Source organism: Dunckerocampus dactyliophorus, chromosome 4 (assembly GCF_027744805.1).
Source record: "Dunckerocampus dactyliophorus isolate RoL2022-P2 chromosome 4, RoL_Ddac_1.1, whole genome shotgun sequence".
In the NCBI taxonomy this organism is placed as follows: domain Eukaryota; kingdom Metazoa; phylum Chordata; class Actinopteri; order Syngnathiformes; family Syngnathidae; genus Dunckerocampus; species Dunckerocampus dactyliophorus.
Genome location: NC_072822.1, coordinates 26,297,501 through 26,323,113, shown reverse-complemented (window position 1 = coordinate 26,323,113; position 25,613 = coordinate 26,297,501). Strand labels below are relative to the sequence as shown.

Genomic DNA, 25,613 nt, shown 5'->3' with positions numbered 1-25,613 from the left:
TTCCCAGTGTCGAAACAATGCGTGTCCCCTGTTTCCTTGCTCCCACACAAGGTTAACAATTCATAGTTTAGTCATCAAGTCCCAACTAGTTTAAGTATGCGAATATGTGACTTTATATGTTCTCAAAACTGTGAGCTTTCCGTGCGATGGCGAGGAGTTTAAAACAAAACAAAGGCTTGAGGAAACATAACCGAAAGGAGGGCTAGTACAATAGCAAAAAAGCTGAACATACCTCGTCCATCTCTTTTATCATTTTGCTGAGTTTCTCGTCGTCCTCTATCATTTCGTTGAGCTGAGTCAACGTATATTCACTGAATTTGTTGGTAAAAGTAGACATGTTCACCCGCGTCGTGTTATTTGTCTTGGCTTCGACGTCCCTCTCCTCGTCTTACTTTGTGACAGCTGACTGAGCTTCTGCAACCGGAAGTACATGCAGGCCCAATGGTGCATTCAATAGCTGTCGGAAATAGTAGAACACATCTTTAATCATGAAAACCGAATAGTTGAGGTTCACGTCGTAATTACGAAACTGCAGAAAATAATGCAAGAAAGAAACGAATACATAGTCAAATCGTCTTAGTTTAAGCGTAAAACCACGTTTAAGTAATAATTACAAACAAGTAACAATGGCATAAAGGGAGTGGATTGACAACATCTAAAGCTAATACCGTTATGAACTGTACATTTCTAATTAAAAGTCTCACTATGTGACAGATGGACGAGCTTCTCCTACCGGAAGTATGTACAGACGGTCCCTTTACTGGCTGTCGGATTTATTATAGCACAATATGTAATTACGGGAACTGAATGACGGAATGTTCTTGGCTCACGCAAGATTATAAACATTTTAATCGTTATCAATTAAAAAAAAATACTTTTACCTTTATGAAATATACTTTCTAGTTAAACACGTACATACTCATAAATGTATGGCCACAGACACTTGCGAGAGAAATGAGAAGTTGTGAGAAAAGGACATTGGCTGGGTTCGGTCTGGTGGGCCTGACTCCTTGTCAATATAACTTTATCATTAAATGAAACATATAGAATACCCTGATACCTACGGAAACACAAATTTACCTAGCTGTTCTTATCCGAATCCGCTGTGCAGTCTCCTTTTTAACAAAGTGACCCTAAATGCATCATTTGGCCTTAATCCAGAAGTATCGAACATGCTTTTTTGAAAAAAGGGAAAAGGGGGCATTTATCTCAATGATCCCGATTTAATGAAATATCACAGCGGAAAATCTTTGACTTTATTTTTGAAATTTGGTAAAATAAGAGACCAGAATTCCCCCAGCACCAATTACATTTAAATAACTGATAATGCATATCAGCTGTTCATTTTTTAATCAAACATTCAAGTTTTATTCCAGAGAAAATCATTACCCGTCCATGTCTTCATTTTGTACATGTGCAATAATTTTAGTGAAAACAGACTCCCAGTTGCCGGACATCTTTACAAAATATCTCCAAGAGTTAGAATGTAGCCCACAATGAGTGCAATCACATTTCCACACAGGTTCTTTTCAGTAACAAACATCATACTCTTTCTCACTGCCACTGCTGCTTTCTCTGCCCAGTCCTTCATCAGACTTGATGGTTGGCTTTCTGGATGGGCTGAGTACTAAGTTGAGTGTGAGACTCCTATTATAAACCCTCCTAACCACACAGCTGCGTGTGAAACAGCCGGGATGAGAATCAGTACTTCCAGGTCCGAGTCCATAGCTCTATCCTGATTCATTCTCTTCTGGGTCAGGGATGAGATCCTGCCCCAAGTGGAGGAGTTCAAATACCTTGGGGATCTTGAGGGAGGGATGGATCACAAGATCGACAGGCGGATTGGTGTGGACTCTGTAAAGAGGGAGCTGAGACGAAAGGCAAAGCTCTCAATTTACAGGTTATCTATGTTCCTACCCTCACCTATGGTCATGAGCTTTGGGTTGTGACCAAAAGAACAAGGTACAGGCGGCCCAAATAAGTTTCTTCCGTGGGGTGTCTGGGCTCTCCCTTAGAGATACGGTGAGGAGCACTGTCATCAGACAGAAACCCGGAGTAGAGCTGCTGCTCCTCCACGTTAGGTTAGGATGCCTCTCGGACACCTCTGAGGTGGTGTTCAGGACATGTCCAACCGTTAGAGGCCTCGGGGAGATCCAGGACACATTGGAGACACTATGTTTCTCAGCTGGCCTGGGAACACCTCGAGACCCACGGGGAGGGGCTGGACGAAGCAGCTGGAGAGCAGGAAGCTCTGGACTTTTCATTTTATGATGCTGCCCTTTGCGACCCAACCTTGGATGAGCAGAAGAAGATGGATGGATGGATGGATGACATTGTGCTCCACACAGCAAAAGGGTTGCTAGTTCAGTATGTCCACGGTGTGGAATTATTGCCAAGTTTTGCCTTCTAGGGGAGGAGTAAGGCGTTTTCCTAATACTTTTTTTTATTAAACCTGCCCCGTCCAGCCAATAGGGCAAATATGCCTTTAATACTTTTAATCGAATATGTTCCATTCATGTTGCATTCATGTGTGATGTGCGGAACAATCCCAGTCTATAATTTCACTGATTGTATTAGTCCACAGTTTCACACTTTGGACATTATGTGCCACATAGAAATATGCATCTTAAATAATGCAATAAAAGCCTGGTGTTCCGGTGATCAAGTCTGGTGCTTGTGTGTCTCACCCAACATTTCAGTGACATTACTGACACCTAGTGACCAGTGTAGAGTACTACATGTCATTCACGGCATTATTGAATGAGTCTTTTGAATGGCTTATATTTGTGTTATAGTTCATTTTATGCTTGAAAATGCTTAATTTAGTTTAAAAAAAGCTTATGAGTAACACTTTTACTTTCACTTTTTTTCAGCAACAACATCCACACAAATGATATGCACATGTGTCATGTCCAGTTATGTGCCAGAACCCCATAATTCCCCCGACCATAAATAGATTGCAGTCCTGTGGGAAGCACTGCATAGCATGTTGTCACTGTGTTGTGATATGCTGGGTGAATTACATTCATGTTTCCTTTTCATTTCATTTTCTGGTTGGGTGATACTGTGGAAAGCATAACTGCCGGTATGTCCTCCCCTGTCTCCATACCCAGAACCTGTCGCTGCACAAGTTTGTAGTACAGTCCCCCACTGGCCATCAGCTGACTGTGGGAGCCCTGTTCAGCCACATGGCCTTTATCAATCACGATGATACTGTCTGCCTTCTCCACGGTGCTCAGCCGATGCGCAATCACTAACACGGTGTGGTCCCTCATGATGTTGTTGAGAGCTTGCTGGACCTGTATGAATCATAGGATTAAAACAAAAAAAAAAAAACATTTTTTAAACTTCCTAACGGTGGAACCTCTAAGATATACTTGGACTTCAAAAAGTTTAATTGAAAATAATTAAATAATCATCCATTCCATTCCTCCATCGTGCAGGCATTGTTTGTGATAAGCTTATCATCCGTAAAAAAAAAAAAAAAAAGGTTTCCCACTGTTTTACCTCATGGATGTGGAAAATGCAGCTGCAGCATAACAGTCAGGGTAGCATCATAACGCAGCTGCAGAAAACGGCCCCTTTCAACTCACCTCAAAAGTGCAGCATTCAAACTACCGACGTGTCTTTACATGGTGAAAATCAGTCAAGTAAAACCATATTTATCACCTTTCCTGTGTGCCTAGCTGAGGTCTTGAGTGCTTTTCTGACGTCAGGCATGATGACAGTTCTAAGTTTAGTGTGACTTTAGAGGTACATACTTGATTTCTAGAAAAGTTTGAACAGATTTAAAATCATACAGCCTCATTTTTCACCAGTACTCACAATGTGTTCACTCTCTGCATCCAAGGCACTGGTCGCCTCATCCAGGATAAGAACACGAGGGTGTCGGACAAGAGCTCTTGCGATGGCCACCCTTTGTTTCTGTCCACCTGACAACTGTGTGCCCTTCTCTCCAACACCTGGCAAACAATAAGATGCAGATCTCACGGTCACCTTTATTTATTTGGCACATTTTCTCAGCTACTGCTGCCCAAAGTGCTGTACTATAAAAATAAAAAAAACTAAGCAAATGCACTACAGTGGTAAGTCGATATCCTTCGGACTAACAATGCAAATATAAGGCATTCACAAGACATACTGCACTCACGCATACAAAGGCCTGGGTATGAGTATCTAACATAGCGTCATCTTCATCAGCAAACAAGTTGCAGTATTTTCACAGGTTAGTGGTTGAAGGTAAGAACTGTGTATGTGTGTGTGTGTAATTGTAATGTACAAGTACGTAATTATTATTAATGTAGTAAGTGTATCAAATGAAGCAAATAGGCTACGGGTATGTGTCTCAGTGTTGCCAGGTTTCACAAGTGAAACAAGCGACTAGCTCCCTGAACACAAGCCAAACCAACAGGGAACTTGGGAATTTGCAAGTGACTTTATGCCTTATATGCCTTATTTTCTCTTATTATGTCTACTATAACCAGTCCATGGTGTACCCCGCCTCTCACCCAAAGCCAGTTGGGATAGGCTCCAGCATATCCCCGCAACCCTAATGAGGACAAGTAAATGGATGGATGGATGCCTTTACATTCATATTACCCAATATAATAGACGACTATAAGGGTGTTATTCCATGTCTATAGGTCTCTAATATACAATGAGATGTATTCCATTGTAACCTTCGTGTTCAAATAAACTAAACCAAACCAAACTAATGTTAAAAAACATATTCAGAAGGTCATAAACAGGTTTTCTATGCTCTAACTACTAAAATATTCTAACTACTAAAATATTCCACTTATTATGGTCTGGTCTGGAACCGATTAACTGTGGTAAGCGAGGCACGACGGTAGCCAAAATTAGCCCCTGTTTGCACATTTACTTGTGACTTTCGTGAGAGACCTAACGAGAGTGGGCCACAATAGAGGATCTTTGATCGTTTTCCTCCATTTGTGCAAAATTTAAATGGGTGCACTTTGTTAGTTGCAGAAAGCAGGAGGCAAGGCGTGCACATTTCCCCAACAGGAAGTTACTCAGCATGCCTTGCGGGTTATACATTTATATAATATAGGATTGTTTGACTTGCATATTAGTGAGTATTTATTTCAATACCCGCATAGCTGATATGGTGCATTTACATTATGTGTTCTTATGGTTGTGTGTCAAAATAGACGTTTATGGCCCAATTACTCGCGTTTTTTCGCCCTCTGTGATTGGTCCCCGAATGTAGTCCCCACAAAAAGCGGGGATCTACTGTAATTGAAGAAAAGATGTTGATATGTTTCTCGTTGTTAAATGTTTAATGAGGTGACACATTTTTTTTCACGACCAATTTCGAAACAGTTTAGAACTGTATCTATACTGCATAGAGCACAAACAGTTCCTTCCACTAATGACAATAATAATAATAATTTATTAGATTTTATATAGTGCTTTTCAAGGTATTCAAAAGTGCTTCACAGTGAAGTGGCCCCATTATTCATTCACTCTTTAGTCACACACTGGTGGTGGTTACCTACATCTGTATCCACAGCTGCCCTGGGTTAGACTGACAAAAAAGCAGCTGCCAATCCGTGCCTACGGCCTCTCCGACCCCTACCAAACATTCATTCACATTCATACACGAGTGTGAGCAGCACTGGAAGGTGGGTGAAGTGTCTTGCCTAGTCTTGCCCACTCCACCATTTGAGGGAAACTACCACAACACTTAATAGTATAGCACCTGGCAAAAATAGATTTGAGAGAAAGAAATGAAGATATGCAATAATCACTTGTCTGATAGCCTTGGGGCAGGTCAGTGATGAAATCATGAGCGTTTGCCTTTGTGGCTGCCTGGACAACGGCCTCCATGGGGACATCGGTCAGACCGTAAGTGATGTTCTCCTCAACCGTCCGGGCAAAAAGCACCGGTTCTTGGCCCACAAGAGCCACCTGCAAAACAGCACATGTAGTATATCTTCAAAATGGCAGCGACAATGATTTACCATGAACTGTGCTGCAGTCTTCATTTCTATAAATCTATAATACATTTGCTACAGCCACTTCAGACAGAATGCCAGACCTTGTCCAGACTCTCTGACATGGACCGACCTTAGAGTGAAGGTCTTCATGCTTGAAGGTATGAACAGGTTTTCCATCCAGCAGCACTTGACCTTGCTGCGGAAGGTAGAAGTTTTCCAGTAGGTTCACACAAGAGCTCTTTCCACTGCCTGAAGGTCCCACCAGCGCTGTCACCTCTCCTGGCCTTATAGTGAATGACACTCCCTGCATCATACAGATATTTGTTTAAACCATAGCAGTACACCAGTTTGAGTGTCATCTGGGAGTTTTGTTTTCATAAGACAGATGTTTTTCATGAATATCATGTTGTTAGTGAAGCGGGTTCTCACTGTAATGAGTGGAACCTGTTTATGTCCACGCCCCTCGAACTGACTGACTCACGTCGACCTAAGTGTTTGTCGAAAAAAACAAAATCGAAACTAGCCATTGCTGGCACGTTTACTTGCAACTGTCACCAGAGCTATAAGGAAAACAGGTGATAATAAAAGTTTGAAGTTTTTAATGTCTGTGCATGTTTTCATATATTTGATGCTCTTATCTAATAGAGTTTTTATGCTAATTTTGTTGTATGTCTTGACTACAATGACAATAAAGCTTTTGTACATGAGCAAATCTTTCTTCCTGTGGCTAACAATCTAAAATAAAATTAAATGGGTGCATGATGTTAGTTGCTGTGGTAGAATCCAGGTCAATACTGCCATGATTTTATTGTGAAGCTTACTTTTCACTGAACAGGAAGTCACTGTGTGCATGTTTTAATGTTAATTAACAACAGAGTAGTCATGTCTGTGAACATTGTCATTTATCCAACTCATTGTACTTCCAAAGCATTGAATCGGTCGCAGCGGAACTGTTCAGGTTGTTTTACCAGAAGTTTTGCTTTTCACCCGAGCAGGCTTCATTAGTTCATATCCAAAGACTTGATAGAAAAGCTCTAGGCTCTCGCCTGACTCGAGCTGTCCTATCTAGCAGTCTATCTTGTACAGGTATTTGATCCAGCTTCATCATTCATGCTCAAAGACAAGATAGGACAGCTCTAGTCTCTGGCCTGACTAGAGACTGACTGTCCTTTCCTAAAGACTAGATAGGACAGCTGTAGCTCATCTTTGAGCATGAACTGTCCTCTCCTAAAGGCCAGACAGGACACCTCTAGTCTGACAGCTTTAGTTTATGTGTTGTAGTATTGTCAACTTCCTCATTATTGCTAAGCAGCATGAAACGACAACAGCATCAAAACTACTGTGTATTCTCAGGACGTTGAATCGATCACAACTGGACTCATCAGGTTGATTTTGAAGATATTTCGCCTCCCATCCGAGCAGGCTTCAGTTCATGCTCAAAGAATAGATAGGACAGCTCTAGTCTGTAAGTTGCAAGTCTATACTAGTGTACTGGTACTATACTGTCCTATCTAGTATGGACAGTGACAATACACAGTAGTTAGGTTGCTCTTGGCGTTTCATGTGGTTAGCAATACTGAGGAAGTTGACAAAACTACAACACATAAGCGGACCAATTTTTCATAGTCGACAAAAGCAGTCCACCATGAACGTTGACGGCGGCTTAAGCAAGCACTTTTTAGTAACAAGAAAAACACGGCGGATCGTGACTTGAGCTGGTCGGCATAAACAGGACCTATTTAAGTGGTTCCACTGCATTTACTTGTACACCAACCTTGAGGATTTCAGTCTCTGGCCGTGTAGGGTAGGCAAATACAACGTCTTGAAATTCCACCAAACCAGTGCATGTGTCCAGAGTCTCTGCACCATCATCCGGGTGTTTGGGTTTCCTATCCAAGTACTCAAAAACCTTCTCAGCAGCTCCAACTCCCTGCATGAGGCCCGAGTAAACTGATGCAATGCTCTGTAAAGTGGATTGAACTTAGTAACGGATTATGGACCTTGTGAATGTTTCACTGTAATCGCAATGAAGAAAATATGCAATGAGATTGAATACCGCCAAACATTCTCCCATTTCAAGCATGTATATGAAAAATGATATCAACTCGCTGCTTTCCATTTGACCAGTAACCACAAGGTGACCACCGTAGGAGAGGACGGTAACCTCTAGAGCGAGCTCTGAGATCTAAAAAAACAGGAAGAACTTGATTAAAGTACACTATGATTAACACCAACAAAATATATGTAAACAATACAATTAGTGAGGCATCAGCTGATACCTACACAGGTGGACCACATATAACAAGCATATGCCAAGGCTTGTTTTTTGTTGAGATGGTACATGGTTGTGAGCTTGGCGTAGTAGGAGTCAGCCTCCTGACGCTCATTGGCAAAGCTTCGTACCGTCCTCATGGCCGAAATGGTTTCTTCTGCAACTTTGTTAGCCTTTGCAAGACTCGTCTGCACCTCTTTAGTCAGTTTCTGTATATCCAATTATTCAGAGTGGTTAGCTTGAATGAATTTGCAAATATGATGATCAACATGTAGTTTACCTTGTAGTAGTTTCCATAATACTCCGAAAGAAAGGCAACAAAAGGAAGCCCCATCATGTTCACCAATGTTAACTTCCAGGACATCCCAAACATGAAAATGAGAAAGCCAATGCCCTTGATGGTGCTCCTCAAGAGCATGTTGACGTTCTGGGAGATAAGGTCACTCACTTGGGTGGTGTCAGCTGACAGCCGTGAGGTGATGTCACCTGAATGGTGATACAGGTACATGTGAACATTAAGCGTGACTTGTTGCATGCTGGAGGGATAGATGTAATGAGGAAGCTCCTGTCTTACCTGTATGGTTCTCATCAAAAAAGCCAATTTCCTGCCTTGTCAGAGCTCTAAACAGGTGGTTTCTGAGCCGAAGGTTCAATCGTGCAAATGTAAGTGTGAACACTCCTCCTCGTACTCCAACTGCAATTGAACTGAATGCAGGGAAAGACGTTTAGTCAGTTATCAGTTTGTCAGCATTATACATTAAGCATATGCACTGATAGTGCAGGAGCAAGCTTTCATGCAAGCTTGCAAGCTAAAACTCAACTCTGAATCCCTGATGTCACTTCCTGTCCCAGAAGCCTATTTCGCAGAAAAAAGTTAAAAGTTCACCGCGATAAATAAGGGATTACTACATATACACTTCCTGTAACCACCACTATAATCACATTAAATCATTCTCAGATTATTATTCTATTTTAATAGAGGTTATTTCAAAATGTGTTTTTTGTGCAATCATTCAACAAACAAACCTACCGGAGGTAATATTTTCCCCTTTCTTTTTTAATGAAATAATCATATTCAATACTAATTTCAATGCCGGAGGAGAAATGTATGGGAGAGATGATAGGGTATGCATTTTATTATGAAATGTATTGAAAACACTGGCTTACAGTTGTAAATCTAATAGCCCAGTGCATTTTCAGTCTAATACCTTCTTATATAGGGTTCATAAAACGTTAAGAGATATGCACAACCGTAGAGAACAGCAAGTTGTGCGTTAAGTGTGTTAAGTATTGAACATGCTGGACATGTGCATTCAAAATTAGAGAAGCTCAAATTAAGGTAACCTGTAAAGTTTACACAGTAGTACATATTAGGTTGATCCTGAATCTGAAATATCCCTAACTTATTGTGAGTAGTGTAGACGGCCTTCTTGGCACACACACTCAAATAGCACAACTAGAGTTGCACAAAATGTATGTATGTACTGTATGTATGTATGTATGTATGTATGTATGTATGTATGTATGTATGTATGTATGTACTTTATTTATCCCACAGCGGGGAAATTTACTTGTTACAGCAGCAAGCAAGCAAGATACGCAAGTAAAGAGTACAGTGTAAAGAATACATAGTGACTACAACATGGTTCAGGTGGTGCAGGTGTTGTAGAGCCTGACAGCAGTCGGTATGAAGGACCTGCGGAACCTCTCCTTCTTACACCATGGGTGTAACAGTCTGCTGCTGAAGGAGCTGCCCAGAGAAACAACAGTGTCATGTAGCGGGTGAGAGGTGTTGTTCATGATGGATGTCAGCTTAGCCAACATCCTTCTCTCCCCCACTTCCTCCACGGAGTCCAGAAGACCGTCCAGGACAGAGCTCGCTCTCCTGATCAGCCTATTGATCCTGCTCCTGTCCCTGTCCGTGCTGCCCCCTCTCCAGGAACCCACAGCATAGAAGATGGCTGAGGCCACCACAGAGTCATAAAAGGTCCGTAAAAGAGTCCTGCACACACCAAAGGACCTCAGTCTCCTCAGCAGGTGGAGGCGACTCTGGCCCTTCTTGTAGAGGGCGTGGGTGTTGACGGACCAGTCCAGCTTGTTGTTAGGTGAACACCCAGGAATTTGTAGCTGTCTACCAACTCTATGTCCGCTCCCTGGATGTTCACCGGTGTAAAGTGAGATGTTTTCCTCTGGAAGTTAATGATCATCTCCTTTGTCTTGCTGGTGTTGAGTTGCAGCTGGTTAAGCTCACTCCAGCTGACAAAGTCCCTGATGACCGTCCTGTATTCCAGATCATTCCCCTCTGAAACACAACCAATGATGGCTGTGTCGTCGGAGAACTTCTGGATGTGACACTGTGTGGAGTTGTGTGTGAAGTGTGTGAAGTTGTGTGTGAAAACTCACAGATATGTAGTACTAGGAGACAAAATAGACCTGTGACACAAAAAATGCATTGTTCTCACTCACACAAGCTTAACTCACTTCTATGCAAACTTAAGTTTCACTTTCTAGAGGGGCGCAGCAAGTGCTAAATAGACCCTGTATACTTTCATCCTGGGCTGTAACCAAATAGATTGCTCTTATTTTTAATATAATTTGAAAACCTTTTAAATTGTGTGATCATTGACTACTTCTCCGATAGCAAAGCGGTCCCAAGAACTGGGGAAAAAAAAGTAAAGAAAACAAACAGGTTTTACACAGTGATTAAATGCACCTCTCCCTCCTGACCATTGGTTGTTCTATCAGAAGGACCACCTGATACTTACCTGGCAAAGGCCAGGACTGTCAGTGTGATAGCAGGTTCAGCAAAGTATTCCATGCTGTGGTGAACCACGATGCTATCTATTGCCTTCCCATAGTAATAAGGTATGAAGGCTTCACCTGCAGGCGAAAATAGAGACATGGTAGAAGTAATCGACCACCGTGTAATTTTATAAATGCAATAAAATGAGAGAACTGGAGAGAACTTTGAAAATGTGTTGCACGAGCCAATATGTAACACAGTGGAAAACATTTTCACACATAAGTGAATGGATAATAAAATATTCTCATACCCCTGATACTAATTGTTTTTTGGGTTTTTTTTTGGTCTTCAATAACTTGAATTGCATACCCTTAAATGCATCATCCAGCTGCATGATCCTATTAAGGATGGGTTTTAGCATCAATTAGGTTAGGGCACAACTGTGCAATATTAATTAAATATTGTTTAATCTGCATCTTGATATGCCACACCACTGAGGTGGATGGATTATCTCTTCAAAGAACACATGCACACGATCACAGATGTAGACAGATTTGTATGATATAATATTACTAGTATATGACAGAAATAGGTCTTTTGTACACATTGAAAAAAGGTTTTAGAAAGATGTGAGCAAAGCAAAAGTGTTTTTCTTATGTTGTTATTTTGTTATCTTCCGCTAAAGAACAGCATTATGTCAAGTATGGGAGGTTTTGCTTAATACAAACTTAATTTTTTACCTCAAATCAATTACAGGAACGCAGTCACATGCACAGCCCTAATTCATACCATGTAAATCAGACCTTTAAGGATACTCACACACAGCAGAGATGAGAAGGAAAAGGACGGCTACAGTTAACAGTCCGCCATCTTTTTTCGTGTAGCTGAGGAGACGTCCCAGCGTCGCTCCTGTGCTGCTCTGCTCCGGTTTTGTCTTTATTGCACAACTCTCCTCCTTCTCACTGCCCACCTCCTCCTCTTCTTCTTCATCTGCCTGAAGCAACTCTTCGGTGTCTTCATCGGTATTGCTACTTGTCTCCGAGTTAGATTTCTTTCCCAGAATCCACCACAAAAGCACAACTCCCAGCGAGGAGACACACGTCCAGAACATCAGACACAGGGACCAGGGGCAATCAGATAGACGCTCAAGTTCACTAAGCATCAGCAGCTTGGCCAAAGTATATGTTATAATGGTCTGGCAGACTAAAAGAATGAGGGTGGTGAGTTTAGTCACCCTATGTGGGCCATCCTCTTTGTTCCATAAAACTCCAACGGAGGCACCCAGAAGGAGAGGAGCTCGAAGCAGAACAGTCCCCCAGATGTCCAGTGCGGACTGCAGAATGCTAAAGTTCAGAGCCTCCTTCATAAATATGTTCAACTGTGATCCATGTGCATATAAGATCGTAGTGACCACAACGTCCAGTAGGACATAAAAAACAGTGCCGCTTACGCGTATTTTCATACCCATGCTGACCTTTGGGGCATCAAAAGCAGTGTTCCACTATCCTGCTGTAATAATGAGCATATAAGAGTGATTGACAGTAAATACATATGGAACATGAATGCATCAACGTAATTAACTCATTCTCATGTATTTTCCGATATGGCCATTTCTTCTGAAGGAATTGGGGTTGGCTGTGGATTACAAAGAAAGCAAAGAAGAAAGAAAAGAATGATTTGCAAGATATAAAACAGTTGTTCTTACCCATCTACCATGTCGTGTTGCCAGCTTAGAGACTTTTTAGCAAGTACCCACACACACTGTTTTGTTTTTTTAAAAAGCAAGTAATGACAAATCTATTGACTTCTTCTTGTGTCGTTTAAGACTCCGGTGTGAAAACACGTGTTGTTCTTAAAAGGGATAGTTTGGGTTTTTTTACATGAAGTTGTATGACATCTCAATCAAGTGTAGACCATCAACTGTGACTTACCCCCCACTTGGTCCCGTGAGCCCAATTCTGGTCGAATTTCTGTGATGAGAAATGTAGTTTGGTTAGTTATTGGGGTTACTTAAGTAAAGAGTTTGGCTTCTCAAAACAATATGCATTTTTGTGATGCAAATGTATTACTCTTTCCGACGCATATTGTTTTGAGAAGCCGACAAACTCTTTACTTAAGTAGCCCAGCAACTAATCGGAACTACGTTTTTCATCACCAAAATCCAACCACAACTGGGCTCGCGGGACCAAGTTGGGGGTAAGTCATTGTTGATGAACTACAATGCTGATGTGGATGTCATACAACTTCATGTCAAAAAATCCGAACTATCCCTTTAAGGCTGAATTATGCTTCTTTTATAGGTCTTCATCGGGGTTGAGTGTGCGATATGAAATTCTCTGCTAAAACGCTTGGGACGCTGTGGGCGGAGAGTCAACTCAGCAGTGCTAGAAACCAGATTCTTTTTACTTACTGTAGTTCTTATCAGGTACTCTATTCACTTGAATCAATTGCCACTAAGCGCTTGTGCAGAAACTTGCACATGCGCAACAATTTCTACCAGTCAGTCAGTGAAACTCGTGGCTTGGTCGAGTACCTGTGAGTCAGCGAAACACAAGGCCTCGTCAAGTAGCCGTGAGTCAGTGAATCTCAAGGCTTGGTTAAGTACTCTCGAGTCACTGAAATTTACGTCATAAGTCAGTGAAGCTCGAGTATTGATCGTCAGTGAAAGTCGCGTCTCCATACAGCACCCGTGAGTCAGTGTACTGTAACGCGCGGGTTGAGCTAACCAGTCATTCATCGTGAATCATTTTGTTGAGTCTGTGACGCAGCTTGGGCATGAAGGGGAAAGGAGCGTTGATTTAAGGAATGGAACAGATCTGTTGCTTTTTCCACAGGACTAATACATTTATAAAAATGCAGTTAGAATAACAGTTGCACAATTAATGACATGTCTCCTTCTTTTCTTTTCTAATTTAACTAGTGGTAGCAGGGATTAGTCAGTAAACAAGTTCATGAAGACGTGTTCAGTCCTGATTCAGTAAAAAACAAGCAAGTTTCAAATGACTCGTTCATGACTCGCATATCTCCACAACTCAAGTGAGCAATTAGCAATTAGCTTATTAGCTTCCTTCATCGGGAGTGAACGAGCAATTAAAGAAAGAAGTGTTATTGGCAGGGATGCATATGGAAACTCAGGTGGTAAACGGTAGTAACCGAAGTGAAAAACTAAGTAGCTATCAGTGCCTCTTTTTGGCGCTACATTAACAGTTACTCTTACTTTAGTGGCCCTGATATGAGGCCAAAATAAAGTATAGTAACACATACACACGTTTCTGTGTCACTCTCCACGCAAGCAACACAACACCCCCTCATTATCCACCACTAGTTGCGAGGTGCATTCACGAGCACTGAAATTCTAAACTTGAACTTACAACACAAGTCGGTCACTACACTAACTTCATTTCTCAATGAACACACGACTCTTGCATGCAGGATTTACTAGTAAACATCGCCACAATTGTGTATCAATGATCAATTTCTGCTCCAACTGTGCAGAATATATGCACTGTAAAATACTTGTTTGTTCGTTTGTTGTGGATTTTATTTCATATTGGTGAATTTATTACATAACTATCATTTTATTTATATTATTGACGTATTTAACAAATTATTTTGTTGAACTTGCATGTCACAACAAAAATAAAAATAAAATAAAAAAGGCACTGTTTCTGTTCGGGAACCGTCTGAGCACCAACACGACTACACGTCCTCTGAACTAGGGTTACACACAGGAAATGGCGAAATATTCGATGACGTCATTCAGCGATTTACTGAGGCGTGAACAACACAGGTACCACCACACCTTTCATTAGAGCAAGCAAGTTAGCTAGCAACAGGCAAGGTGTTATCAAGACTCACTTACTTGCTTTTGTATGTCTCTCTCTCTATATATATATATACACACACACACTTAACAAAAAATTAAGGATATGCACAACTGTTAAGGTAGAGAACAGCAAGTAGTGCGTTAAGTATTAAACGTGTTGGACATGTGCAATCAAAATGCGAGAAACTCAAATTAAGTTCATCTGTAAAGGTTATACAGTGGTACATTTTAGGTTCATCCTGAAATATATCTAAAATATCCCTAACTTCTTGTGAGTAGTATATAAGCTCATAACAAAGCTGAAAGAGGCTTACCTAGATACATTCGCAAACAAACCTCATGGGGGTCCAAACCAGCGAACGTTTGACGGCACGCGAACTGGCCACAACACACGTTTGCAGTAACGCCAGAATGTCAGATCGCTTTGGTTGGCTAGGTGATAAACGTGGTTGTGCAAATGTGCTGCAATGGCCCCAACTACATCCTGCTGCCTTGACATGTAAAGCAACTCTTATAACACCGACTACATCCTGGTACCTTCACATAAATGCACTAATATCCCCGACTACATCCTGGTACCTTGACATGACTTGGGAGCTCTTCACGTTGCTTCTTTGACACAGATACGCTATAAATTAACAAAGTCGGTGACACAACTAACACAATACACATGTCAATATTTAAAAGACAACGATAACAACCGTGCCCGTCCCGTCAACAATTTCCACTTGTTATTGGTCGGGGTGGGTGGGTCAATCCAAATATTGACAACATCAATACCAATGATGGTATCAGTATCGAATTGACACTAGCCTGATCACAAATTTAAAATTTTCACAAATATTTGTGTGTTTTCTTGTTTCGCTCATATTGTTACATTTTTGATACATGGTTATAAGTCCTTGGACTTGGGCTTGGGTGGGCTTTCTATATTTGTTTAAAGGGAATAATTGTATTATTTTATTGTTACGTCGTTTCCTATTGTTGCACAGTATTTATATACATGCATTGATAAATCAGTTTATTGGGGGGGGGGTAATAGGCAACAAAGTTTATTTTTTGGTTGCTTAAAATTTTTGTCCAGGGTTTTAATCTGATCATAATCATGATCAACAAATTAAAGGCAAAACCACGAAATCATTTAATGAGCTTCTACATTTTCAAGTGTAGCGGCATCGGCAACACTGGCCGTGTTGTTTGTATTTGCTATCGGATACCACAATTTGCAGTATCACCCGCCCCTAGTTATTGGGTCAAGTCGCCGAGTTTCTGTGGCGAAAATAAGCAGCCTTTTCAGGCACAATTTCAGACTGAAAATATATTTGATAATGATGTTATAGTTGTACGTTTGCTTTTATTTGTCTTCCATTAATTTAGTTTAAAACGTGTCTGTTGCGGAAGTGAGCAGTGTGAAGCTCCGCCCAGTCTTTCTTCTCGTTCAAAACCAATAGTGACGCTTACTAAAGACGAAGGTGACGTCGCTAGGGTATTACAATACATAAGTCAAAGGTAAAATACTTTATTCATTTGCAAACCTCTTTAACAATGTAATGACACAGTATTTACAAATAAAACGTCACATTAAGTATTGTGTATAATTTTCTCTTGAATGCAACTCCGCTATTAGTCCAGCATTCCTTAGCAAACCTACTGGAACGAATATTAATAAGCTTTGCCATTTGGGTTGTTTGACATTCAGTGCTTTTAACATGGACAAATTTAGAGCCGACTTTAAAAGTATTTATTATGTGTATTATATACAGTGCTGCAAAGTTTTGTCAGGCAAAAACATTTTTTTGTGTGTATTTGTGATTCATGTCTGTTCTTAAAAACTGATGAGTGGGAAGAATAAAATACATTCCAAGGGTGACATCACACCTTCACAACAGTACAAAAGGATGAAATAATTTAGTTTATTTGGGAATTTTATAGGGATTTCAGGGAAAGGAGCTCAAACAAGGCAGGTCATCATGCAAGTATTAGTCATTTTACCACAATCTGCACACAGACAAAACCTCTGGCAGCAAATGAACGCTCGTGTCAAAAAGTTTCAGTGGACATCAGACCCAGCCAAGTGATAGGTTAACGCAGTTTTTAGCACTTCAGAGCCGCTTTGCTCGGTGGCCAGCACCGTCTCCACAGGGAAAGACAAATATAAACACTCTTCTTTCAGTTTTTTGGAGGAAGGGGTATCCCCTGCACAAAACAGTGCATTTGATGTATTTAAAACCACTGAGGGGTTGTTGTGTGCTCTTCGTTTTACGTTCTTCTTCTCCTGTTTGTAGGCCGCTTTCATATTTGCTATCACCTGGAAAAGAGACACACATTCAGATAAATTGTATGTAATCCTTCAATTCATAGAAACATGAATACACAAACACTAATACCTATATGTAAAGAAAATAAACCACGATACAGACATGCCCCAATGGAGATTCAAACCCAGATCTTCCCCATCTCCTGACTGTGCGGCCAACATGCTAACCACTAGGACACCGTGCGGGTATCTATGCGATCTTTACTTTTACTTTTAATTAGATTTTATTTATATATTTCATGTTATTTTATTTTATTTATTTGCTCTCTGTGTAGGGGAGCAATAACATTAATTCAATTACATGTTTTTATTCTGACTGGGGACAAATTATTGTGTATTGCTTTCTACATGTACATGGACGTTTGTGAAAAATAACCACACCGCAGCACACATTAGTGTTGGCTAAGCTGCAAGTGTGCATGTGCACCATGCTGTTTTTAACATTATCAGAGCCCTCTAGACATGAAATAACACGCTATTGTCGACTTAACAACTGCATTACCCCATATAGGAGAAAATCAGTCATTTAAGACATAAATAAGACTGGTGTTCGTGTGTGTTATTATAAATATATCAGTAGATCGGGCGGACAGGATGTGACGTAGGGGGATCAGAGTTACGTTTTAGCTTGGCGTCGGTTATGGCCGCAACGGTATCCCAGCGTTTTTATTAGGGGTTATTGTGCCTGTTGTGAGATCGTTCAAACCTGCAATAAAAGTCTGTTGTCTGGTGCGTGTGAGTCTCACCCCACATTACAGTAACATTACTGACACCCAGCGACCAGTGTAGAACACTACATATCATGCCTTATATTTGTATCTTAGTTCATTTAGCCATTTTTCTGCTTGAAGATGCTTAATTTAGGGAAAAAATACGTACGCTGTGCTTAAATAGGCATATTTGCGACTAATAATAGGCCGTATTCAATTACGAAACAGCAGGATTTATTAATTGATACATTTTTGTAAAACTGTGATAAGAGTGAAACCATGAAATTCAAAGCGTGAATTGGTAAGGCATTACTGTACACTCATTAGAATCTTTCGAGTTGTACTTAAGTAGAATGAAAACAATGAACTAGTAAATCACCAGTTGCTTAACGGTGTTCTGCTGTTCCTGCATGATCGTCATATACGATGAAGCCTTCTCCTTGACGGAACAGCCGTTTGCCTCGTCATCATACCCAAGTGGACCAAGCGTAGCCTAGACGATGTGTAAGGACACTTAGTGAACAGAAAACTAACGGCATGTAGATTTACTATCATCAGTCTTACCTGGTTTGGTGTGTTAGCCTTCCGGTTAAACATGAGCGAATAAGGAGTGAACTTTGTCGTAGGGTTGATTGACGTCCTGAAGAGAAACAGCACAGGGTCCAGAAAGTCATCCCAGTCCGCCTGCTTTTCCATCACCATCTGAAAGATGGCTTCCTTCAGCAATGGACTTGTGCAGTCGTGTAGGGGGTTGAGCTGAGGTTGAGCCAGAGGAGAGACCTTCTGTACGACACCCCATCTGTTACTCAGCAGATTCGTCACCTGGCGAAAGGAATCCACATCACACTGACCCACGGCTGTCCCACAGTGTCTCACCTTACTGACTGACGGACTTTGTTGGAACATTACAGACTTACATCTCACCTCATCACAGAAGTCTTCGCTCTGTGTGCACACCATTGTTTTAGGAGCACCAAACCTGAAAAGAGGATAACATAAGAAATGTGGAATTCCAGATAAAGTGGACCCTTGGTTAACGTCATTAATCCGTTCCAGAAGGTCGGACTCTAATCGATTACATTTTTCCCCGCAAGGCATGATGTGAATCCAAAAAACAAAAAAATTGATTTGGTTAGAGTCGGACCTTCTGGAATAAATTAATGACTCGAACCAAGGCTCCACTGTAATCGGTTTCCAAAAGCCAAAAATGTCAACACAAACACATTTTACAATTATAGATTTACATGTAGAAAGCTGGAAATGCATATAAATGATGAATGAAAGGGATAAATGAACATTTAAGGTGACGTTTACCTTCATTGAAGATAGTGTTTCTCACCTCGGTAACCCAAAATGGAGTGAAAGGAAGTTGCAAGTGGCAGCATTTTCACAAAGGTGAGAAACACTTGAGTTCAAGAAATAATGCATGTGAAAACAGAAAGGTTGTGGCGGTTGATCTCACTCCCTCACTGTCTTTGGGAACAGTGAATGATTCAGTGAAGGTAAAAGTAACCTTAAATGTACATTTAGCCTTTTCATTCGTCATTTTTATGTATATAGAATAATTTTCCGCATGTAAAAGTCTAATTATAAAACTAAAACATGTTGGTGTTAACATTTTTGAGTCACCCACTGATGATGCAGCTGACTTCTGCTTCCAGTTGTCATTTTGTTAGCTAGCTAACAGGATGCTAACAAGGAAGGACATTTTGATTAAAAAAAAAAAAAATACATTGAGAATACAGATGGACTTACGCAGTGTATTATGAACACGACAAGACGCGCAACACTTTGTATGCTAACCAGAGAATGCACACAAACGGAGGCAAAATTGTAGTGTAAATTTTCGTCATCTACGATTGACTGGCGACCAGTGCAGTGCAGGGTGTTCCCTGCCTTTTGCCCGAAGTCAGCTAGGATAGGCTCCAGCATACCCCCGTCACCCTAACAAGGATAAGCGGAATAGAAAAAGGATGGATGGAATTTTCGTCGTTACCCGAAAAACATGCTACCCGGGACAGACGCTAACCGATGTTCGTTCGTATTATAAAAACAAGTTGCAGACATTCTCTTTGTAGGTTTTGATCATAAACTTTTGTTTATGTTTCCACACATTGCACATACAGTACTTTACCCCCGCTTTTGTTGAGAATATTGAGGAAGTTAATACGAAATGTTGCATTAGGGGCAAAACTATTGCGACACCTACTCATTTCCATTTCCAGATATGACAGCTTCCACGCTTCCTACAACAACTAGCATGTTTGCGTCTGTGGGGCTTACAAGAAGGCATGGTTCACTATCACTGGGAATAAAGGCCGAGCCGACTGGAAAATAAATATAATGACTTGTCTCGTGCAAAGTACAACACAAAAAGTTATACATTTACATTAAGAGTCCGAACTTGTGCTTTTACCTGGACATGCATTTGGAAATACATCTGGCAACAGAGACAGCGTCCGTCTTTTGCACTGGAAAGGCCTCCGGCCATTTACTGAAGTAATCGATGAGAACTGCCACATGCGTGTTGCCTTGCTGGGTCTCTGGGAAAGGGCCTGTGTAACACAAAATCAACAACGGTGACACAAGGCACAAAATGATGTTTATTTATTTATTGCTGTGAAATGAGACAAAACACCTATGACGTCAATTCCCACGATATCCCACGGCGCGTCCACTTTGATGGGACGAACCGTCCTCGCCAGGTTTTTATTCCTCTCCGTGTGCTGACAAGTGTCACATACTTTAATCTGAAAAAGACAATCACAATCATATTGGTTAGGCATTGATGTAAACGTAACAGTAATAAGATAATAACCGTACCCAGTCCACCACATCCTTAATGATTCCCAGCCAGTAGTACTTCCTCTGAATTTTGTGGACAGTCTTCTTCTGACCCAAATGATGGCCGATGTCGTTAAAGTGGCAGTCAAGAAAAATTTGCCTCTTCCTCTCAGCCTCGATCACCACCTCTCGTTTCTCTTGTTTCTTTGGCCCCACGTAATAGAGCTTGCCGTCTTAAAAAGCAGACACAGATTGTCACATAGTATAGACAAGAAACAATCTTAAACATTCCCAGCACAAAACCACCCCCAGTTTGATACAAAGTGACATCTTTGTGAATGCAAAGCTTCATTTTCTTGAATTGCTCTTGCAGGGAAGTAATCATTTATAAATAAGTGACAATACAGGTCAAATGCAAAGGATACAAAAAAAACACAATTTGTACATGTTTATGTCTTAATGTTTTTCATTTCGCACTTTGTTTGGTGGTCCCTGAACACACCATACTGTAGTTGTGTGCCATGACTGGGGTGTTTTCCACTGAGGGCCACATACTGAAAAATGAAAGGATACAAAGATATTTGATATTTTGAAAAGAAGTGATATATCTTTCAAGAAAAAAAGTGCATCTCAGCTCTGTAATATAGGTGAAAAGGTGTATTATTACTATAAGTTGGGTATTTTCTCTTTTTTTCCTATTTTGTAACATTTATTTGCCAAATATTTCAACTTTCTTCTCAAATAATCTTCGTACATTTTTGTAATTTCTGACTTCTGTCCCATTATATTTTGTATATTATCACTTTTTCCCAACCATATTTCCAAAATTTACCATTTCATTATGTTTGTTTTTCATATTACAACTTTTTTTTTTAAATAACATAAAAAAAATGTCAACTCTGCTACTAAAACGTTATTTTTCCTTATAATATAACAAGTTCATTTTCGTAAAATTGAGATTTCCTCTTTAGACTAGGACATTTTTCTATTAATAACTTGACTTTATTCTCGTAATTTACAGGGTTTTTCTCCCCCAACTATTTCATGGTTCTCCTTGTAAATTGTCTGATAATTATAACTGTATTCTCACAATATTTTTACATTATCTCGTAACATAACTTTTTCCACAACCTATTTTTCCAAAAATTACAACTTTATTTGTTGTCCTGTTTTTCCTTAGAATATTACAACTTTTAAAAAAATAACCAATTTTTTCTTTTATAGTTAAACTTTGCTACTATAATGAATTAGTTTTCTCTCATAGTATGACAACGTTATTCTCGTATAATTACGACTTTCTCTCATCATGTTACAACTTTTTCTCTCAATATTTTGACTTTATTCTTGTAAAATAACTGCTGATTTTTCAATTTTTTTTCTGTTGTTTTTTGTATTCTATTTTCAGGACGTGCCGCTATTTTGTTAGGATTACTGCCGATTTTTCCATTTTTTAATGTTTTTTTTAAAATCATCATTACGTTTTCAGCATTTGCCGCGGGCCAATAATAATGATAATAATTTTAAAAAACAGCCAGGGGCCGCAATTTGGACACGCCTCGACTACACCAATTCCATCTTACAATATACGGTTATTCATTAGGGGTGTTTAACATTAACATTAAATGTGTTTAACAAGTGTGTGAGACATGTTGAACAAAGCGGTTCTGGAGCTGAATCAAATCTTATCATCACAACAGTGACTCGTGTTGCAAATAAACTATTTGAGTCGAAATAGCTACGGTGTTCAAAGCTGAGGTGTCTGCTGGTAAGATAATACTGCAAATGTGGAAAGACGAATTTAAACAAGTTCACCATTGCACAAAGTTACTGCCATTTCAGTTAACATGTTTGTGGAATTGAAGCTTGCATTGCTAGTAGATAATCTCGTAGGGGGGACTCAAATTAGTAAATGAAGGTTTTAAAGCCACCCTTACCGTCGATGATAAACTTCTGTGCGTATCGTTTGAGATTCTTCTTCCGTAAAGGATTCATGGACTGCGGGAAGCAGCCTTTAGCCACGAAGGTGAAAATGTCACCGAGTTTACTGGAGCTGGAGTCCACCACCTCCTCTTCTGCTACTTGCAAAGAGTCCACACTCAACATTTCCGCATAGACTTTACAACAATACCACAGCAATGCATCACAAAACACACCGTAACATTTTAAGCTAATGCTAACGCATGCGGCCAGAGCAGCGTCTTCTTCTCGTTTTCATTTCATGATGAAAAAAAGCAATGTGGGGGATCATTATCGCCACCAACTGTCGTAATTAAAACTGTAGACATCACAATTTTTCAGTGGCTGTCTCAAGTGGAATACTTCCGCACTTATAATTCAATAAGTATACTTTATATACACTGTGTACTTAGCCGAATTTTGACTGTGCAGTGCAGTTCCAAATTGATGAATATCGTTGCGTACTTACAGGAGATGACGATAGCAAAAAAAAAACAAAAAAAACACCTTCTTCTCCACACTGTTAGCAAAAGCCGACTTTTCATCTTTGTTGACCGTGAAAAATAGAAAACTCCCCGTATTCTGTAGAAAAGTGTAAAAATAATATTAACAAAGCAATTGAATATAAGAAGTAATGTGTGAGTTTTTTATTTGTTTTCTAGTATTGCTTTTCTAATACGGTATTGTTTTTGTTGAATAGTAATGCCAATGGCACAATAAGTGACGCTGTTATTCATGTCTACATTATTGTTTGTCTGTAAGATTGTACATTTGAAACATTATGTATGTTTTTATGTGATAGTTTGTGTTTCCTTGTTACTAAAAAAATCTATTGATAGCGCATAGCTGTATTCTGCCGCTTTGTAACCCGGAAGTGGTAGTCATGGTAATGAGTGCCAATTCGAAGGAAAAAAATATATTTTCCACTATTATGCGAAATTTATCAAATGTTGAAATGAATAGATGTCGTCAGTGACATAGATAGCCAAAGCAGATTTTCATTTTCGGTGCTATTCCAGCTTTTCTTTGCAACCCGGAAGTTGAAGTCATGGTAACGTGTGCTAACACGGAAGTACTCAGCCTTGGTAGTTATGTAGCTTGACGTGAGTTGTCTTGTGGTGTTGATACTCTGTCATTTTTTTTTAATTTGTCATATTCTTAAGCACTGTACAGCAATGACAAACGAGGAAAGTGGAAAGCCACAGTTTTATATCTGTAACTGTTTCACGACGGACAACATTTTTCTGAAGGACTACAAGCTGCATGTTCGCTTTGTAACAGAGGAGCAGTTCAGACAGGACTACGAAGCAGTGAGTCCAGTGTTGCTTCTTTTGTTTCTTATTGTCATCGGAGCCCTCGTTGTATTTAATACGGATATTTACTATTATTATATTTTAGCTTTTGAAGAGGCTTGGCTGCGTTACACAGCAACAGTTTGAGGACATCTTCAATAAGGTAAGTGTCGACACTTACCTTAGTTCTGAAATAATCAATGTGATAAAGTTAAATAGTATAAATGGTGCACAGTGACTTCCCGTGTGGATATCTCTGGTTTAAGCTGCGTCTTGTGGGAAAAAGCGGCCAGGGATGATTTCAAAATAAAGTCACCCAAAAACTAGACAGATGTTTAAAATAAACTTATCATTGAACCATTCCAAGTGTACGTCTCATGCTTCCCTGTGACCCTGAACAGGATACTGTAGTAAGTGCTGTAGAAAGTGGATGGATGACCCTTCTTCTTGCCGTAGATTTCCCAGGAAGTGGACAGGCGAATGTGTTTTGGCGTGACATCTGCTAAGAGAAAGTCTGTCATAAAAAACACGTACCAGCCTCTTCATCCTCACGTCTACCATCTGCAGGTATTGTTTGTTGCAGGTGTCACCACGAATGCGTCATAAACACGCCTCTGAGACATTTACATGCCTCTTCTCCTCTTCTCAGGAGACCTTCCTTACGCCAAAGTTCAAGCATCTTGTCGAATGTTGTCGAAGTCGCAATGTCACACTCAACTGTCTTTCTGAACTGTTGGAGGAAGAAGCAGGTGAAGTACACTGTATTTTCATATTTCATAATTTTTGGGGGAGTATTGTACAATATCACTTGTCATTTAAAGGAATGCAAATGTGGTACAACCTATTGTATGCCACCAGTTGGACACTAACCTTTAGCGTAGTATTTTAGCCATGATACCAACGTCAGATAGGACTTAGAGTGGTGGAAAAAAGTGTTCGACCCCTTCCTGATTTATTTATTTTTTTTGCGCATGTTTGTCACACTTAAATGTTTAAGATCTTCAAACAAGTGTAAATATTACTCAATGTGTAACAGATGCCACTCAGTGCGGCTGCACAAGTGAATGTTGGTAAACCTCACTCCCTCTGCCTAAACAGCTACTTTGGGTCGACAGCCCGGGCTTCTGGCCCAACAGTCAGCGCTTTCGTCTCCCATTCCGAAAGGTCCTGTATTCGAGCCCCGGCACGGGCAGTGTGAAGCAGGCGGGTTACAAATGAAAATACAACTGAACACAAAATGCAGTTTTTAAATGAAACCTTTTATTATCAAAGGAGAAAAAAAATCCAAATCGGCATGGCCCTTTGTGAAAAAGTGATTGCCCCCTAAACCTAATAGCTGGTTGGGCCACCCTTAGCAGCAACAACTGCAATCAAGCGTTAACTTGCAATGAGATTCTTACAGCGCTGTGGAGGAATTTTGCCCCACTCATCTGCCCCACAAAATGCATGGAGGGATTTCTGCTCCGTCTATATGTGCCCTGCCATTGGCTGGCAACTAGTCCAGGATGTACCCTGCCTCTCACTCAAAGTCAGCTGGGATAGGCTCCAGAATACCCCCGCGACCCTAATGAGGACAAGTGGCATAGAAGATGGATGGATGGATGGATGGATTACTGCTCTGCTCTTGGAAGGGAAGTCAAGATAGGAGATGTGTGGGGGAAAAGTGTTTGTTAAAGGGATAGTTCAGATTATTTAAGATGTTGTATGACATCCCCATCAGCAGTATAGCGCATAAACAGTGACTTACTCCCAG

The 25,613-nt window shown here is 40.4% G+C and overlaps 4 protein-coding genes across 5 annotated transcripts in view; 1 reads left to right on the top strand and 3 right to left on the bottom strand.

Moving 5' to 3' along the window:
• The window catches only part of vps37ba (VPS37B subunit of ESCRT-I a), a 40,565-nt gene extending 40,122 nt beyond the window's left edge, over positions 1–443 (bottom strand). Inside the window, exon 1 of the mRNA XM_054774665.1 lies at positions 233–443. Within this exon, the coding sequence (XP_054630640.1) occupies positions 233–337 (105 nt within the window). The 5' untranslated portion in view covers positions 338–443. The remainder of the gene's footprint in view (positions 1–232) is intronic.
• A 762-nt stretch (positions 444–1,205) lies between these two features.
• Positions 1,206–15,316, bottom strand: abcb9 (ATP-binding cassette, sub-family B (MDR/TAP), member 9). Of its 2 annotated transcripts, XM_054774319.1 has the most exons (13): positions 15,116–15,316; positions 11,795–12,610; positions 10,998–11,112; positions 8,807–8,937; positions 8,681–8,718; positions 8,513–8,584; positions 8,244–8,441; positions 8,017–8,145; positions 7,735–7,923; positions 6,091–6,264; positions 5,772–5,931; positions 3,826–3,962; positions 1,206–3,299 (listed from the first exon to the last, which is right to left on the bottom strand). In XM_054774319.1, the coding sequence occupies exons 2-13, from the start codon at positions 12,441–12,443 to the stop codon at positions 3,039–3,041; spliced, it is 2,253 nt and encodes a 750-aa protein (XP_054630294.1). In that variant the 5' UTR covers positions 12,444–12,610; positions 15,116–15,316; the 3' UTR covers positions 1,206–3,038. The 2 variants fall into 2 exon arrangements, with proteins under 2 accessions (XP_054630294.1, XP_054630293.1); XM_054774318.1 differs by having other exon boundaries at positions 1,207–3,299; positions 8,513–8,718; positions 15,116–15,314.
• Positions 15,317–16,372: 1,056 nt separating this feature from the next.
• zgc:113436 (uncharacterized protein LOC503528 homolog) lies at positions 16,373–22,917 on the bottom strand. Its single transcript, XM_054773487.1, has 8 exons — positions 22,547–22,917; positions 20,652–20,845; positions 20,467–20,578; positions 20,245–20,383; positions 18,753–18,807; positions 18,393–18,650; positions 18,208–18,321; positions 16,373–17,109 (listed from the first exon to the last, which is right to left on the bottom strand). The coding sequence occupies exons 1-8, from the start codon at positions 22,713–22,715 to the stop codon at positions 16,852–16,854; spliced, it is 1,299 nt and encodes a 432-aa protein (XP_054629462.1). The 5' UTR covers positions 22,716–22,917; the 3' UTR covers positions 16,373–16,851.
• Positions 22,918–23,629: 712 nt separating this feature from the next.
• The window catches only part of ogfod2 (2-oxoglutarate and iron-dependent oxygenase domain containing 2), a 4,265-nt gene continuing 2,281 nt past the window's right edge, over positions 23,630–25,613 (top strand). The window contains exons 1-4 of the mRNA XM_054773715.1: positions 23,630–23,878; positions 23,967–24,023; positions 24,317–24,427; positions 24,510–24,609. Of these exons, the coding sequence (XP_054629690.1) occupies positions 23,744–23,878; positions 23,967–24,023; positions 24,317–24,427; positions 24,510–24,609 (403 nt within the window). The 5' untranslated portion in view covers positions 23,630–23,743. The remainder of the gene's footprint in view (positions 23,879–23,966; positions 24,024–24,316; positions 24,428–24,509; positions 24,610–25,613) is intronic.

Excerpts from the sequence above, each read along its gene's own strand:
- zgc:113436 (XM_054773487.1), bottom strand. The coding sequence starts at position 22,715 with ATGTTGAGTGTGGACTCTTTGCAAGTAGCAGAAGAGGAGGTGGTGGAC. Across the intron at positions 20,846-22,546 it reads ACAGAAGTTTATCATCGACG|ACGGCAAGCTCTATTACGTG; the intron begins GTAAGGGTGGCT and ends CTGCTTTTTAAG. Across the intron at positions 20,384-20,466 it reads CGTGGGAATTGACGTCATAG|GCCCTTTCCCAGAGACCCAG; the intron begins GTGTTTTGTCTC and ends TGTGTTACACAG.
- abcb9 (XM_054774318.1), bottom strand. The coding sequence starts at position 12,443 with ATGGGTATGAAAATACGCGTAAGCGGCACTGTTTTTTATGTCCTACTG. Across the intron at positions 7,924-8,016 it reads AAATGGGAGAATGTTTGGCG|AGCATTGCATCAGTTTACTC; the intron begins GTATTCAATCTC and ends TCCACTTTACAG. Across the intron at positions 5,932-6,090 it reads ATGAAGACCTTCACTCTAAG|GTGGCTCTTGTGGGCCAAGA; the intron begins GTCGGTCCATGT and ends GCTGTTTTGCAG.